The sequence below is a fragment of the Talpa occidentalis genome, unplaced genomic scaffold (genome assembly GCF_014898055.3).
Source record: "Talpa occidentalis isolate TD23 unplaced genomic scaffold, MPIMG_talOcc4v2.1 talOcc4.12, whole genome shotgun sequence".
In the NCBI taxonomy this organism is placed as follows: domain Eukaryota; kingdom Metazoa; phylum Chordata; class Mammalia; order Eulipotyphla; family Talpidae; genus Talpa; species Talpa occidentalis.
The window spans coordinates 46,391,234-46,407,715 of NW_023601212.1; the positions used below are offsets into that span (position 1 = coordinate 46,391,234).

At 53.1% G+C, this 16,482-nt stretch overlaps 3 protein-coding genes across 3 annotated transcripts; 2 read left to right on the forward strand and 1 right to left on the reverse strand.

Moving 5' to 3' along the window:
* The first annotated feature begins 113 nt into the window (after nucleotides 1-113).
* Nucleotides 114-6,342, forward strand: ANKLE1 (ankyrin repeat and LEM domain containing 1). The gene is made up of 9 exons (XM_037507972.2): nucleotides 114-175; nucleotides 235-396; nucleotides 831-936; nucleotides 1,039-1,165; nucleotides 1,652-2,398; nucleotides 2,544-2,721; nucleotides 3,300-3,459; nucleotides 3,552-3,681; nucleotides 3,931-6,342. Exons 1-9 carry the CDS (start codon nucleotides 114-116, stop codon nucleotides 4,101-4,103), a joined length of 1,845 nt encoding a protein of 614 aa, XP_037363869.1. The 3' UTR covers nucleotides 4,104-6,342.
* Nucleotides 2,120-12,813, reverse strand: ABHD8 (abhydrolase domain containing 8). Its single transcript, XM_037506125.2, has 5 exons — nucleotides 12,628-12,813; nucleotides 10,713-11,460; nucleotides 8,136-8,306; nucleotides 7,796-8,012; nucleotides 2,120-6,834 (listed from the first exon to the last, which is right to left on the reverse strand). The coding sequence occupies exons 2-5, from the start codon at nucleotides 11,450-11,452 to the stop codon at nucleotides 6,658-6,660; spliced, it is 1,305 nt and encodes a 434-aa protein (XP_037362022.1). The 5' UTR covers nucleotides 11,453-11,460; nucleotides 12,628-12,813; the 3' UTR covers nucleotides 2,120-6,657.
* A 1,637-nt stretch (nucleotides 12,814-14,450) lies between these two features.
* MRPL34 (mitochondrial ribosomal protein L34) lies at nucleotides 14,451-15,947 on the forward strand. The gene is made up of 2 exons (XM_037504404.2): nucleotides 14,451-14,861; nucleotides 15,078-15,947. Exons 1-2 carry the CDS (start codon nucleotides 14,527-14,529, stop codon nucleotides 15,289-15,291), a joined length of 549 nt encoding a protein of 182 aa, XP_037360301.2. The 5' UTR covers nucleotides 14,451-14,526; the 3' UTR covers nucleotides 15,292-15,947.
* Nucleotides 15,948-16,482: the final 535 nt, after the last annotated feature.

Sequence of the window (16,482 nt, forward strand, 5' to 3'; positions counted from 1 at the left end):
TTGGGCACTAGGGTGCTGAGCCTGGCGCCGAAGGGCGGGGCGGCGCGTGCGCACAAGGACAACGCGGGAAGTTGGAAACCAGCGAGCCCTGCGGCGGGGCGAGCACGCCGGAGATGGGCTCGGCAAGTGCCCTGTCGCGGCGCCTGCGGGTGGCGCTGCGGGAGGAGGAGCCGCGGTGAGGGCGGGGCCCGGGCGGGCAGTGGGCACTGAGGGTTGCGGTCCGTTCTGACACTGTATCCGCAGAGCCGTGGAGGAGCTGCTGCGCCGAGGCGCCAACCCCAACTTGGTACTGGACGATGGCGCGGCAGCTGTGCACTTGGCCGCCAGAGCCAGGCACCCGCGCAGTCTTCGTTGTCTGGAGACCCTATTGCGCCACGGCGGGGACCCCAACGCCAGGTGAGGAGGCGGGGTCTGCGCCCGGGCGGATTCTTCGGTGCAAGAGAGGGGTCTCCGGGTTCCGAAGGCTAGACCTAGAGTCAGGAAAAGGGTGCCCCACGGTACGAAGGCCGGAACTTGTTCACCCAGATTTGAGATTGGGGGTCTTGGGGAGGGATCGTGACGGTCCAAGGGCTGAACTAGTGTCTCTGATTAAAGGTGGGGTGTGCGGTTGCGTTGGGTCCGGAATGGGGGGTCAAAGATTCGGATCTGCGGATAGAAACTCTAGGGTAAGAGAACAGGTTTATGTTCCAGCCCGAAGGCGTAGGTTCTAGGTTCCGAGGGTGCTCTCTTGGACTGGACGGCGAAGATAGGAGACCGAAGGCCAAGATTCGGGTGCTCTGTGGCTTAGATTGAGTACCCTCCGCTAACCCCTCCTCCGCATCTGCCACCAGATCCGCCGAGGGACTGACGCCGCTGCACGTGGCTGCCGCCTGGGGCTGTCGCCGCGGCCTGAAGCTGCTGCTGAGCCGGAGAGCGGACCCTGAGCTGCGCGATCAGGTTGTCCTACACTGACAGCTGCGGGGTGCACCCGGAAGGGGAGGGAGGGAGGAAAGAGAGGGAGAGGGCCTCGGATGCCCCCTGCTGACTGTGGTGCGACAGGACGGATTCCGCCCCCTGGACCTGGCAGAGCAGCAAGGACACCAGGATTGCGTGCATGTCCTGCAGGAGCTGGAGGGGCAGACCTGGACCGAAGCAGAGACCCAGGATCCCCAGCGCGAGCCTGGCGGTGAGTAGGGTCTGCACGGTGGGAGGACTTAACTTCTGGTCCAGCTTTTTGTGACTTTGTCTCTGATGTCCCGTCTCCCACTAGTTCTGACTCTGTCGTCCTGTCTCCCTCAATTTTTTTTTTAAGATTTATTTATTTATGCATACAAGAACTGGGGTATAGGCCAGAGGTGCAGGGGGTGAGAGGATTCACCAGAGACAGAGTGGATCGACTGAAATACACTGCAGAGGGGAGCAGGAGGCGAGACAGGAGAGGTCTGCTGCATCATGTGGGTTTCTCCCTGGCCAGGATGGGATTTGTGCTGCAGTGGCTGCGGATAGCTTCATAGGTTGCATCTTAACCCCTTGCGCCACCATGTCTCCCTCAATTTTCTCTCCATCGTACTATCTCCCTCCTCTTTGTGACTTCTGTGTCCTCTTTCTGTTTGGACTTGACTCCCATCTCTGTCTCTCCCTCCTCTCTGACCTCTTTCATTCCCTGTTTCAGAACCCAGGCCCTGGTGCAAGGGATTGGATGACAGCCCCTCTGATCCTCCTCATGTGACACTGGAATCTACAGCACTGGGGAGAGGTGACGTCAGGGTCATGGGCCTAGAGGCCGCCCCTGGACCCCAGAGTCTCCTTGCCCACCCTGAAGTTGCTGATGAAGATGGGAGCTTGCTGTCTCCAGAGTGCTGGGACGACAGCTCAGATGTCTCTTTTATCACTGCAATTGAGTCCTCTGGAGCTGACGACCTGGCCCCACGCATTTTCCCTTGGGCTGGGTCAATGCCTCAGACCAGGCAGGGGCTCCTGAGTGAGCCATGTTCTCTGGGTACCCCACAGCTGTCACATGGAGCCATCATGGGGGGCAGAGAAACAGAACTAAATGCCTGTCTTCAGGCCCTGACTCTGACCTCTCCAGATGCCTCCCCCTCTTCCACAACCCTCCCAGCCCAGAGCCCAGTCCCTGCCCCACCTAGGGAACTACTACCTGACCCCTGCAACTCCCACTTCCTGGAAGAGGACCGTTCGTCCCTCAACAGTGATGTGGCTGCGCTCCGGCTGACGGAAGATGAGGCAAACTCCACAAGTGGCAAGGACCCCATCCCCTCTTGCTGCCTTCCGGTCCCCACCATGTCTGATCTGGAGCTGCTGCAGGGCCTCCGAGCACTTGGGCAGAACCCTGGGCCTGTCACTCCCTTCACCCGCCCGTACTACCTCCAGCGACTGAAAGAGCTCCAGATTGCTCCTGGTTAGTCCCTTCTGGGCTTCTGGGGCCCATGGAGCTTCCTGGAGTCCCCAGAGGCCCCTAGCTCTCAGTTGTACCTACTTCTCAATTATACATCTCTGGGAACTACTCCCCCCTCTGTCTTCCTTGACTCAGTTTCTCCTCCCAGGTTTAAACTTTTCAGGACACAGTCCAGAGCTGGCTGAGGCCTTACGAACAGGCCAGATCCCAAATGCCCAGGCAGACGAGGATGTGCTTGCCCAGCAGTTTGAGCAGCCAGATCCCACCAGAAGGTGGAGGGAGGGGATCATGAAGTCTAGCTTTACTTATCTGCTGCTGGACCCCAGGTACTGGGCGGGAATGATCTAGAAGTGGGAACTGGAAAATTCTGTGATTGATTCTTATTTGCTCTGTGTCCTTAAGAAGTGAACTGACCCTCTCTAGACATTAGCTTCTTTATCTGCAAGAGGCAATTGGACTCAACTCATACTGTTGACAACTCATGCTGTCCTTGGGGAGCAGGCACTTCTATCGCCCTATAAAATGGGGGCTACTAGATGAGGATCCAGTTTGCTCCCTTTTTTTTTTTAAAGATTTATTTATGCGTACAAGAGCTAGGGTACAGGCCAGAGGTGTGGGGGGTGAGAGGACTCACCAGAGACAGAGTGGGGAGCAGAACAGGCAGAATGACTGAAATACACTGCTGAGGGGAGCAGTGGGCGAGACAGGAGAGGTCTGCCTCGCTATGTGGATTTCTCCCTGGCCAGCCGGGGATCAAACTCGTGCTGCAGAGGCTGCGAATTGCTTCATAGTGCAGTGCTTAACCCCTTGCGCCACCAGGGAGGCCCTGCTCTCTTACTTTAGAGAATGTATCTGGGAAGAGTCTTCTCATTTTTTTCCTCTCTGAACCACCCACTTCATCCAGGGAGACTCAAGACCTGCCAGCCCGGGCCTCTTCACTGACCCCGGTGGAGCGCCTTCGAACTTTTGTCCGTGCCATCTTCTATGTGGGCAAGGGGACACGAGCCCGCCCCAATGTCCACCTCTGGGAGGCCCTCAGCCACCGTAGGCAGCCAGGAAAGCAGGTATGGGATAAAGAGTAGGGTCATGCCAGGGGTAGCCAGGTAGAGGAAAGAAGGTATTGGGGCAGACGCCTGACCCTATCCTGACCTTGCAGGCCTGCCCGAAGGTACGCCAGATCTTGGACATTTGGGCCAGTGGCCATGGTGTTATCTCTCTGCATTGCTTCCAGCATGTGGTGGCTGTGGAGGCTTATACTAGAGAGGCATGTCTTGTGGATGCTCTAGGTGGGTGCTTGGCTCATGGGGTGGGAGTCACATAGGGGTCATTTGGTCTACCATTTCCCTCAGCCCTTCCCTCTCAGGACTTTAGATTCATTGTTATGAGCAACTATTGAGTACCAACTTTGTACCTGCATGTGCACATATTGGTTTATCCCTGTTTAAAGGCAATACACAGTGAGTTCATTATCATATACTTTGCTGGGGTGTCCCTGTAACTGTCATTAATTGTGACCTCACTGTCAATCTCTTCAGGGATCCAGATGCTGACCAACCAGAAACAAGGACACTGCTATGGAGTGGTAGCAGGCTGGTCACCTGCTCGGCGGCGCCGCTTGGGGGTGCATTTGCTGTACCGTGCCCTCCTTGTCTTCCTGGCTGAGGGTGAACGAGAACTGAGACCCCAGGACATCCAGGCCCGTGGTTGAACACTGAGGGGTTGGCCATCTAGACTGAGAGGTCAGAGTTGTTTATTGCAACTGCCCCACGAAAAAAGAGCAATTCCTGATCTCCAGCTCCAGAAGGCTGGGGTGGGGGACATATGCAGCAGTCTAATTCCCTGTCAGGTTGAGGGAGGACTTTGTTACAGACAGAACTGCTGGAGAGGCAATGAACTCCCTATCATAGGAGAATAAGTAAGGACCGGAAGGTTATTTGGAACATTCTGGTGCTTCAGAACATGGTGTGCTTTGTTAGTTTGGTCCTGTTTGTGTGGACAGATTTCACGATTATCTCCCAGACAAAGGGGGCCCACATTCTGGGATGGACTCAGGAATCTGCCCAACTGAAGAGCCAAGCTTTGCTGCTTCCCAGCTATGGTTCCTCAGACCAGTAATTTGTGTCTGAGACTCACTTCCCTCAGTTTTACACTGTGAACAGTGAGAGGTCTTAGCTCTGTGGAGAGCTGATTAAACAAAGGCTGTTAGGGTTAAGCGTGACCCAGAGTCCTGTACTAAGCCAGATGCCATCCTGCAGCTCAGATGGAAAGTCTGTGGTGATGGACGGACAGCCCTGGGAGATTATGGGGTGTACAGGTGAAAAACCAGCTCTCCTTGGTATCATTGTGTGACTTGTGTGACTTGGAAGTTGCTTCTCTGAACCACTTCTTCCATTGTAAAATTGCATCAGTAACTCTGACTTCCTGGTGATCCTGGTTCTGTGATTTCAAACTACTCACACAGGCAAAGAGCTTCAGTGTCAAGTCACCCTCCTGATAAGGTGTTGGCAGGATCTTTTAAGTTTTCCAAAAGTTGCTTTTTCAAAGTGCCCAATAGGTTTAGGGACTTGGGATCTGCTGCTTCATTACCTGCCCGTTACTGAGGCTCAGCTAATAAGTCCTTCTGGGGATGGACTGTAACTGGAAGCTGATTCCTCCTGCCCCCGTTCCTCTCTGCTGGGCCCCTGGTTCCTTGGGAATGGCTTTGACATTAGGGGCCACTACCAGTGAGACAGGTCTGGGCTCTACCACTGTAGCCAAGTTGGAGAAATTTCTGATCTTCCATTTCTTAAATGTAAAACAGGAAGGTCCACACCCGAAGTCACTTGATAAAGCGATAACAATGAAAACCACGTGCCATCACCCAGGGATTCACAAAGGAGTCACTGGGAAAGAAGGCAGAGACCCAAAAATGATAGGATTTATTTCCCTCTAGCGTTTGAAGCCAAGTTACTGTTTGATGTTGGGGCAGACCTGTGCATTGCAGAATGTCAGGCAGCACCCCTGGGCTCCTGCCAACAGAAGTCAGTAGCTTGTCCGCTGCAGTTGTGGCAGTCAAAACTGTCTCCAGAATTTCATAATAGACAGTTGCTCCCCTGAGACGCTCTGGTCTAAACTAAAGGTGAACTAACAAACCAGTGGGGAAACACTGAAGGTGCAGCAACAGAGGGACAATTCTCTCTTACACTTCTCACAAACCACAGGTAACTATATATACATTAGAAGAAAATGTTACTTTAGAACATGACCATGGTGGGCAGGGAAGCCCACCAGACATAAAAGGAAAAGCCAGATTCAGTACCTTCAGAATAAAAGCTTGATGACAAAAGTCACCCTAAACCATGTTGAAAGATAAGTGGAGCTAGTAAGAAGTACTTACTCCCTGGCTGGTATAGGGTGAAGGGGATTCAATGAACCCATGGCATTAGGCAGCCAGCACAGGGCCTTGCGTATAGCTGGCACTCATTCGTGGTTGCTCTCATCTCATGCAGTCTGCTTATCCTCACCCTCAACTTGTTAGACCTCTTGCTTGATCCAGGGAGAGGGAGCTCACCCACACCCTAAGTCCCACTCTCTGCCTTCTGCTTTGGGAATACTACCCAAGTGGTCCCTGCATTAATTGTGAAAGCGGCTATTCTGGAAACAAGCCCTGTCTGCATATGGGGAAACTGAGGGTCAGGGCCACCCTACCCTGTGGTCATCCAGCACAAGTCTGGAGATTCAGATTGTTATTTTTTATTGAGTTACAATTTGAGATGTGCAGGTTCAATGGTGCCAGTGCCCCCATCCCTACCCCCTTGGGCAACAATAGCTCCCAGCGCTGAGGGACGGGGTGTGGGGGTGCTCTGGGAAATGGGGTGAGACACTTAAGTGTCCTTGTGGGGCTCGTGAGTTACAAGATCAAGCATGGCTGACACGGAAGACAGAGCGGGTTGGGGGTCCTTCCTTGGCCGTGGCATTGGGGGTCGGGGGGAGAGGGAGCTTCTGTACAAGGTCATCCTCCACGGGGGACCCAACTGCGGTCCCAAAACACTGATGGTCCAGCAGGACGCAAGCGGAGAGCAGCTTGTCCTCTGGTTTCCCAGGAACAATGCAGTCGGCCTGGGGGCGTCTCCCAGACCTAACCCCGCCCAAAAGAGCGAACGCCCCGCCCACCTGAGCGAACTGGCGATCCAGGTGGTCAACTCTGCAGACCCAGCGCCTGCTTTGGGCCTACTCCTGCAGCTCCTCCAGCTCACCAAGTGATGCCTTGGCCCACCCAGCACCTACTTCTTCTCCTTCTCCTCCAGTGGTGCAGGCGGAGACTCGGGCAGGGCCTTGGGCAAGGGCTCCGGCTCCCACAGCAGGAATTCATGGAGCAGTGTGTTAACTGTCTCTGGGCACTCCAGCATCACCATGTGGCTGCCTTCATCGATGAGCTTCAGGAATGCCAGGAGCAGGATCTGTGGGAATACAGGCTCAGGGTGCCTTGGGGCTAGGCTGCCCCTGCATGAGCTGCAGTAGGAAGTCCCTCCTGCTGTCTACCCTTCATCCCTCCATTTCCACCCATGGGAGAGTTGGAAGATGACCTTGTTGTTCTGTTGGAGCTCAACTGAAAATTCATCTGCATTCATCTGCCTACAATATATCCAGGCTAAGATTTCTCAACACTGGCACTACTGACATTTGGGATGGGAATCATTTTTGGGGTAGGGATCATCCTCAGTATTGTAGTGTTGAACAGCATCTGTCTCCACGCGTGAGATGCCAGTAGCAATGACACACTGGCTGCCACAGTGTGACAACCTAAAGTGACTCCAAACAGTGCCAAATGTCCCTAGGAAAAAATTCGCCCATGGATGTAAATCACTGAGACAGAGCATCCCTCGTGTTAGGCTAAGGTTTCTCACCCTCGGGAGTACTGACATTTGGGCTTGGATCTTCCCTGGGGTGGGGCCATTCTGTTCATTATAGGGAGCTGAGTAGCATCCCTGGTCTCCACCTATCGGGTAGCACCCCCGCCTTTATAGTCATGACAACCAAAATAGTCTACAGACATTTCCAAGTGCTCCCTGAGGAGCAGGATGATACTTGTTAAAGAACCATTTGTCCAAAACTTTTCCAAATATGAAGGAACCTATCAAGAGAGTCTATGACCTAAAGAGTCCCTTGTCTTCCCCATCCCAGCATTATGTAGCTTGTCAGTGATCACTGACACAAATCCCAACTGTAAAGAGCACCTTTTTATGTGTAGAGGGGACAGTGTATAACCTTAACACCTGTCCAGGGCAGACCCATTTTCTCAATTCCACCTTTGACTCTTGATCTGAGCTTCCAATTCACTGGGGCTAGAGCCTAAGGCACAGTTCCACTGCTAAGCGAGGGTGATTCAGGGTTTCAGTGGCTGCGGTGCCACACCCTTACCTCAGCCATGCGCTGGTCTTCCTCCACTGGCACAAATTTGTCATGCATGCCGTGGACAAGCAGGACGGGCACAGTGAGCTCAGCATGGTAGACCTCGTCACCCTCAGGCCAGTACTGACCACTCATCATGGCCCGCAGCACGAAGGAGGATACATTGAATGCGTTGCCTTCTTTCAGTAACTGCTTCTCTTTGGCCCCTTGGCGGGCAAAGCCAGCCCTAATGAAGAGGAGGCACCACTGAGGCCCTTGTGCAAGCAGGACCACAAGGCTGCTGCCCATACCATGCTGCCTCCCCCCACCCACAATCCTAGGAGATATCTGGGTCTTCCAGGTCACTCACTTTAGGAAGCTCCAAGCCAAGCAGGGCGACAGGCAGTGCAGGATGCATGTAGGCATGTTGAAGATGGAGCAGAAGCTGGGCTCCAGTGCAGTGGGACCCCCGCCATTGATCATGATCACTTTGTGCACCAGGTCCGGGTATTCATGTGCCAGGAACGTGCAGAAGGAGACACTGCCCAGTGGTGGGGTGGTAGGGAGGGTTGGAGGGTGGTGATCAGCAGGATCCTGCCGCTGAGGGGGTTAATGCTCTCCCCTCACCCCAGAGGCAGGTCCTTGAAAGCCAAGATTCTTCCCCTGAGGTCAAATGGTACCCAATGGGGTGGGGTGGAGGGTTCTCACATGCCACCAAATTGTGAGATTGGTTGTATGTCAAGGGAAGATTATTTTTTGGAGACAGGATCAAAATCTAGAACTTTCATCAGATACCCTAAGTCATCACAACCCCTCAAAGGGGTAAGAATTAATATTTCCAAGTGTTAGAAAGCAATCAGATTAAACAAACCCTTCAGCTTGCCAGAGAAAGTGACTATTTCCTGCCATACCTTCCCTTTAATCTTCTTTCTCACTGGCCTCTGGGCCTTTCGGCAGCCCCCATAATCTAGTTCCTCATTTCCTCCAAAGCAGTGTCCCTTTAGCAGACCTGTGGCCTGTGACCAGCCACTGCTTTTAGTAAATTAAGTTTACAGTTTTGTAAATTAGTAAAATGTTTTGTAAATAGTTTTATTGGAACATACCCACACCCATTTGTTTACAATTATGACTGCTTTCCTGCTATGAAAGTTCCAACACAGACCTAATGGCTGGCAAACCTAGAGATACAATCGGATGTTTTTGTTTTTAAAGATTTATTTATTTATGCATACTGGCAAGGCAGATCTCTCCTGTCTCACCTGCTGCTTCCTCAGCAGTGTATTTCAGTCAGCCTGTTCTGTTCCCCACTCTGTCTCTGGTGACTTCTCTCATCCCTCCCCCCATCTCTGGCCTGTACCCCAGCTCTTGTATACAATCAGATGTTTTAAGAAAAAGTTTGCCAACCCCTGCTGTAAAGGGGGATGACAGGATACAGGTAGGGGTGAGATAGATCTGACTGTGCTAATGACTCTGTGCCCTCAGGCAAGTTACTTAACCTCTCTGAGCTTCCTTCTTCATGTTCATGAAATAGTAATTGTGCTGACTTCAGAGGATTGTTGTGAGCTCACAGGAACTGCCACAGATGGGTACTCCTTTCATTGGAATAATCACTTATCATAAGCATGCACATTTTGGAATGTTGTACTATAAACATATTCCAGGAGCATGTAACATTCCCTTTGGGTGTCTAATTGCATGGATTACAACTGTGAAAACAGTGATTCTCACTCTGGTGGGATGACTGGCTTATGTCTTTCCTCCTGGGTAAAAGTGGGAATTGTACCCCTTGGTGATAACTAGGCACCCAGTCCCAAAGCCTTCCATGGCTTTAGTAAATGCTAGTGGTATCACCCCCTTCCAGGGAGAGTGAATTATAGCAATCTATGCCCTCATAAACAAAACTTAGATTCACTTAGTCCTTCCCTGGAGTCCTTGGCTCTCCAGAGCAACTAATTTTTGAACTTAAGTTCAAGACAGTGTTTCTCAGCCAGGGCTGATCTTCCTATGAGGGCACCTTTGGCAAGTCTGAAGACATTCTCATTGTCATGATCATCTAGTAGGTAGAGGCCAGGGACACGTTAAATGTCCTGCAGTACACACTCACAGAAAAGAATCACCTGACTCAAATGACAATAATAAGGGATTGAGAAATGATTGCTTTAAAATTAATGTGAAACAGGGCCTCCCTGGTGGCGCAGCAGGTTGAGCGCTTGCTGTGAAGCTGTCTGCAGCCTCTGCAGTGAGGGTTCAATTCCTGGCCGCCCGGGGAGAAACCCACATGGCGCGGCAGACCTTTCCTGCCTCACCCGCTGCTCCCCTCAGCAGTGTCTTCGGTCCGTCTGCCTGTTCTGCTCCCCGCTCTGTCTCTGGTGAATTCTCTCACCCTCCCGCGCTTCTGGCTGTACCCCAGTTCTTGTATAAATAAATAAACCTTTAAAAAAAGAATTAAAAAAAAAGGAATTAAATCTCCTGTGAATACACTTAAAAAAATTAATGTGAAACAACAGTAGTGGTGGCAGGAATCCTTGTTTTGTTACAGATGTTAATGGGGTTCTTTTTAAAATTGAGGTAACACTAGTTTACAATACTATAGTGTTTCTGGTATAGTTTCAAACCTCCATCTCACCTGTGTGTAGCACCACAACCAAGAGCAAGGTGTAGTTTCCATCCCCACCATCCAATTGGACCCCCTTTATTGGGTCCAACCCCACCATCCTCCTTCCCCTCTGGTAACCACCATGCTGTTGTCAGAATCTAAGGGTTTTTGCTTTTGTTTTACTTGTTCGTTCACTTTGTTAATGGAATCTTTTAAGGAGCATATCAGCCTATTATGACTTAAGTGTCTAGTCCCTGCCAGGCCCGGTTCACCCCAACCCTCGCCTCCACCCTCACTCCCAACTCCACCCCTCACCGCCACTCCCTACTCCCCCACCCTGCGAGGGCTCACCCATAGGAATGCCCAATCAGCACGTTTCGCTTCTTGGCATAGCGCTTGAAGATGGCGCGCATGTCCTCGGCCAGTGCATAGAAGGTGTAGGCTGCGGCCACCTGAGGCGCTGAACTGGCCCCGTGGCCAGCCAGATCGGGTGCCACCACCTCGTATCCCAGACGCACAAAGAAGTCCAGCTGCTCCTTCCAGATGGCCAGGGAGCCTCCAACGCCATGAATGAAAAAGAGCACAACGTCAGCCTGGGCACCCTTGCAGCTGGTGATGCGCTTCTCACAGTCAATGTGGATGATCCGCCTGGGGCGCCGACCTCTCCGTCGCCGACCATTGCTCCCACTGCTGGTGCCACCGGGGCCTGAGCGCCCATCGCTGCCTGCTGGGTCAGCCAGCTCTACCTCTAGAGCGGCCGGCGGCTCCCCAGAGCCGTTCTGCCCATGCAGGAGGTCAGCCCTTGGGGCCCGGCCCAGGTTCTCTACCAGTAACCGCCCATTTCGGTACACGGTGATCCGGCGCTGGCAGTGGACCAAGCCGGATAGGTCCCCCTGCGCAGCCTCAGGCAGTGGTGGAGGAGGAGTGGGTGCTGGGGAGGGTCCCGCATGCTTTACTCGCAACACTCTGCCAGGCTTGACTTCCACAAAAGTGTAGCCATCGCGGGACTCGATGTTCTCCAGGGGCCCCACTGTGTTGGGTGGTGCACCCAGCAAACAGCAGAAGATCCCATCAGTCACCCCAGTCAGCATGGTGTGTCCTGTGAATAGAGGCTGTGGTCAGTTTAATGGGAAGCCATCTACCTCCATTAGCACCCACTGCCCCACTCCTGGATCAGGTGAGTCACCCTTCAAGGCTCTAGTTTAGGGAGGGCCAGAATCAACCAAGCACCAAATGTTTTGGTTAGTGCTTGCTGTGGTGGTCAGCTATCCTCTTGTGTGATCCTAGTCTATTCCAGAGGGAAGGACCTGGATTTGGCTGACCCCAAGATGTATCCATAGGGAAAGTGGTGGAGTCAGGGGAGACTTCCTGGAAGGGGATTTTATGGCAAAGGTGGTCCAGCTCTGAGGATCCACCAGCTGGGCTTTATATCAGCATGCCTTCCTATGCCCAGTTAGTTATGCACTCTTTCATTAACTCACTAGATTGTCCTGAGGGCCCCTGAAGGCATCTAAAAAGATATGGAACCCAGTAAGCCCATACCCCAAGCCTCTGAAGCCTGGGAGAGGGAATTTGGGACTGAGCTCCAAGCTCTAAGCTCCAGAAGGCCTTGCCTTATTCTCTACAACCACCATGGGCTCAAGCTAAGGCCCAGATACTGGCAGGAAGCTGTTCTCTGTCTCCCCTGGTCAGTACCCTGGGTTGCCAGTGGAGGGAGGGAGGTTGTGAGGGGGATGTCAAACAATTCCCAATGGTGGAGATGAGGATGGAGAAGGTAAAGCCCTGACTGGGGACCTCCAGGCCTCCATCCTGCTCCCTGGGCCATCCCCCTTGGTGTCCATGGCAACGGCAGGCAGTTACATAACTCAAGGGGGATACCAGCGCATCGCACCCCCATTGTCCAGGGCTTGAAGATGGGACCTTTCCCCCTCCCCATCCTGGGCGCCGCGGGGATAACGCACGCCGAAGGCCGGGCTTGTAGTAGCCTTGTATTTGCTGATGCAGAGGGAGCAGGCCGCGCCCCCCACCCCCTCCGGCAAGGTCCCAACCCCAAATTGCGGAGGGGGCGCAGATGCGCCACGTCAGCCTCGCCCTCCAGAGCCAGGCCCCCACCTCCTTGGTACCCGTCGGCCCCGTGACCAGGTCGAGTCCACTGGGGCTTCGCGGTTTCATATGAGCCCGAATGCAGGCTTTGTGAACGGCCCCCCTGGAAGAGGAAGACCTGGGGGCCTCGCTATCCTCCTCTCAGCGCCCGCTCTCCGCTCACCTCATCTAGGGCCCGGAGGCCCGGGGAAGGGCGGAGGGGTCCGGGGCGGAGTAGCCAGCGTCCGCCTGCGGGTGCCGTTTACATGGTGGCGCGGGATCGAGCCGGGAACGTCCACGCGGGCAGCGCGAACCCTGGGTGGTCAGCGCGGGGGCATCCTGTGGCCGCAGAGCTCTTCGGCCCTTTAAGGCTGTGCCCGGGGGGGTGGCGGGGAGACTTACCGACTGACGGGCGTCTCACCCAATCGCAGATGGGGACACACCTGGCCTAGTTAAACTGCCTATCAGAGGTAGCAACTCTGGGATGGGGGCGGGCTCTGGAAGCAACGGCCCTGCCCACTTTAAGGGCTGTTGGAGGTGGCTGGGGCATCTGGCGTGGCTCTGGGCCAAGATGGGGTCGCTACCTGGGTTTTGCTGTGCTCTAGCTGGGGTTGGGGACGTGGGGTCGTGGGGGTGGGGAGATGCGGCACCTGAAGCTTCCTCACTGCGAATAGGATTTCCTCAGCTAGCCCGCGCCTCCGAACTTCTCTGTCCCCTCCAAATGGAGTCCCCATTTGCCCGCTCTCTATGCTGACATTTCGGTTCTAGAGACTCCCAGAGCTTTCCAAATTAAAGCGGAGAACTGAGGTGCATAAAGGGAATAAGGTTACAAGGCAAACACTCGGGGGAGGGCAGGCGGCACAGGTAAAGCAGGGCTGTGTGCTGCGTGATTCCCAGTCCTGGAAACAGGAAAAGGTTTGTTAAACCTTTAAATAGAAGTCTTGGAGCTATGAGTAATTAGGGAATTGTAGTTTTTACACAGATGGGGCCGTGTAGCTGGTGACTCTGGTCCCAGCCTCAGGGAACCAACATTCAAAGCCAGTATCTACCCTCTGCTGATCTGTGACCTTGGACAAGTCACTTTCCCAAGACTCTATTTATTTCTCTATGAAATAAATCCCTCATGAATTTGCCATGCAGGTAAAACAGCACCATAAATGCTGATACATTATTGGCTTTTTTTTTTTTGTATTGGTGTAGTATTGTAGTGATTTGCTAGATGATAGTGCAGGTGGAATGGGCTTTAAGCACTGGGGGGTTAAACAAGTATTTGCCCACTTCTATCCCTTGGAATTTGCTGCTATAGCTGGATTAGATCCAGCCACCCACTCTTGCCTGCTCAGGGCGGTCCTGTGAGATTACAGTTTATATATGCAGCAAACACCCTTCCCCCCTCTCTGGGCCTTTCCTGCTGGAAGATGCTGGGTTGTCTGCTGGGACTTAGCCCCTGGCCTGGTCCTTTAGGGTCCCCTGGGCTTGAGGAGTCTAGGGAGAGAGCCAGCTACTAGGACAGGACTATGTTGAACCAGAGGGTGGGACAAGTTTGGGGGAGAGGACGGTATTTTAAGAGGATTTTAAAAAGATCAATAGGGAAACACCTAGAAGAGGAGTGTGTGTGTGTGTGTGTGTGTGTGTGTGTGTTTTCGCATGCTTGCTGGAGAGCTGGGTATTTTCCCTGAGGCAATGGGAGTCATAGATGGTGTGTTAGAGGGACGGTGCTTAGATTTGAGTATTAGAAAAATTCTTCCAGAACTCGAGTGGTGGCAAGCTAAGCGCCAAGTTTGCAACCCACGAGTTTTACAAATTCAGAAACTAAATCCGGGAGAGAGCAGGGACCACCCCAAGGACGTCCAGTTAATTCGAACTCGGAACTCCGGGGATCCCCGCCAAGGGGCGGGGACTTGGCTGGGACCTAGGAAAAGCTGCCAGCCAGCTGTGTGCCATCTGCCCGACTCCCGCTAGGGGAGTGGGAGGATCAACCAGACGTTTCCTGCGGTTGCCTCCAGGTGCACCACAGCCGCCCCACGGCACCCTACGCTGGGCGATAGGAGGGACCACAATACCCAACCGACCCCGGGATCTAATGTATTGTACGCATGCGCATTCTGAAGATCCAGCTCTCGCCTGCCACTTGCTGGTTAACGCGAAGAACTACACGCCTTATAGGCAAGAACTCTCACACCTATGGTGCGCAAATGTAGAACTACAATTTCCGGAGGCCTCCGCGCCAATGAGCACGGCGCTCCAAGGGATACTACATTTCCCAGAAGTCTGCATTCCGCCACTGCGGAAACTATGGGCTGCGTTAGAGCTGGCGCGGGGACGGCGTGACCCACGGCTGGACATGGCACCTTTGACCGGCTCCTTGGGTTGTCTGTTGAGACCCGTCAGTAGGTCGGCAGCGCTTCTGGGTGGCAGGTGAGTCCACAGGGGGACTTCTTCAAATTTGGGAATAAGGGCTGCGTCAGGGCTCGCGCCAGCTGTTTCCCCACCTCGTGACTACTTGTGCACTTGTGGAGCGCCTTTTGGATTCAGGGTTTGTCGCGACAAGGATCGGGAAGCTAAGACTCCGAGAGGTTGGGCGCCACACAGCGCCACCTCCGACTTTTCTCTGACTTCTCTCTTCCCCCGCAGGTGGCTGCAACCCTGGGGCCGGATGGGACTCCCTGATCCCCGGGATCTCCCCGTCGTACAGCAGAACCGGGGCAAAGCGCGCGGGAACGAGTATCAGCCGAGCAACATCAAACGCAAACACAAGCATGGCTGGATCCGGCGTTTGAGCACGCCGGCAGGTGTTCAGGTGATCCTTCGCCGCATGCTGAAGGGCCGAAAGTCGCTGAGCCACTGAGGAACGCCAGGCCGCCGTCAGGATGCCCGTTAGAACATTTCCCTCGCTTCAGACTTAACTGCTGCTGTTTTGTGTGTGTTGGGGAGGGATAGAGGAGGGAAGCCCTGTGGAGCAGGACTACTCAGACAAAAGTGTTACTCAAATTTGGGGGCTAGCCTAGGGGGAGAAATCTGGAGTTGGACTGGAAGGGGGAGTGCAAAGACAGATTTTGCTAGTTCCCTTTTTAGGAAGAAACTCGTGCATACGCAACAATCCACAGACTAGCACAATGAATTCCTGTGTATCAGTGCACAGTTCTGATCTCCAGTTACCCTCAACTCCTGCCACCTGTGTTATTTTGAAGCAAATCTCAGACACGGTGTTATTTAGAATGTATTATCCAAGATAAAGACTTTTAGAAATAGAACCACAAAACTTTTCACCGCCCCCCCATAAATTTTCTAATACCTTTAAATATCTAATAAATGTCCTTATTTCCACTTGTCATATATGTCATAACTTCCATAGGCCTGGGAAAGCTTGCAGAGATGAGGGAGGGTTTGAATTTTCACTTTCCCTTTGGGGATGGACTGTGTGAACTAGAGTAAGGCCTTAGCTATCTGAGACTCAGGCTACTATGAAATGTGATGCTTATTTCTCCAATGCTTTGTTGTCTCTGGAGTAATAATACTTAGTAGCTTTCTACCTATTAATGCATTGAATGCTTTCTGAACACTGGGTGCCTGGCCCTTGCCCTGGAAGGCCTGCTGATGTGGTGTGTTGAGAACGGAGACTGAATTTGTGCCTAGGCATTATCAACTTAGTGAAGTCTGGATGGCAGATGGGCTGTGAGGGCTGTGGGAATCCAGAGGAGGCAACTGACTTGCTCTTGGAAAGAATGCAGTCAGGGAATGCTTCTTAAAGGCGGTGGCAGAGTCTGGGAGGGCCCAAAGGGAGAAGGGATTGGACAGGAGTCCCCATAAAAGTTGAGTGAGGGAAGCCGCAGAAGCCCAGAATTTGGGGTCTAGGAGCTGAGACTGGAAACTTGGGGCAGTGGGGAGCCACAGGAGGGATTTTTTTTTTAAAAAAGACTTACTTATTTATGCATATAAGAACTGGGGTGTAGACCAGAAGTGCAAGGGGTAAGAGGATTCACCAGATAGAGTGGGGAGCAGAACAGGCAGATGTACTGAAATACACTGCTGAGGGGAG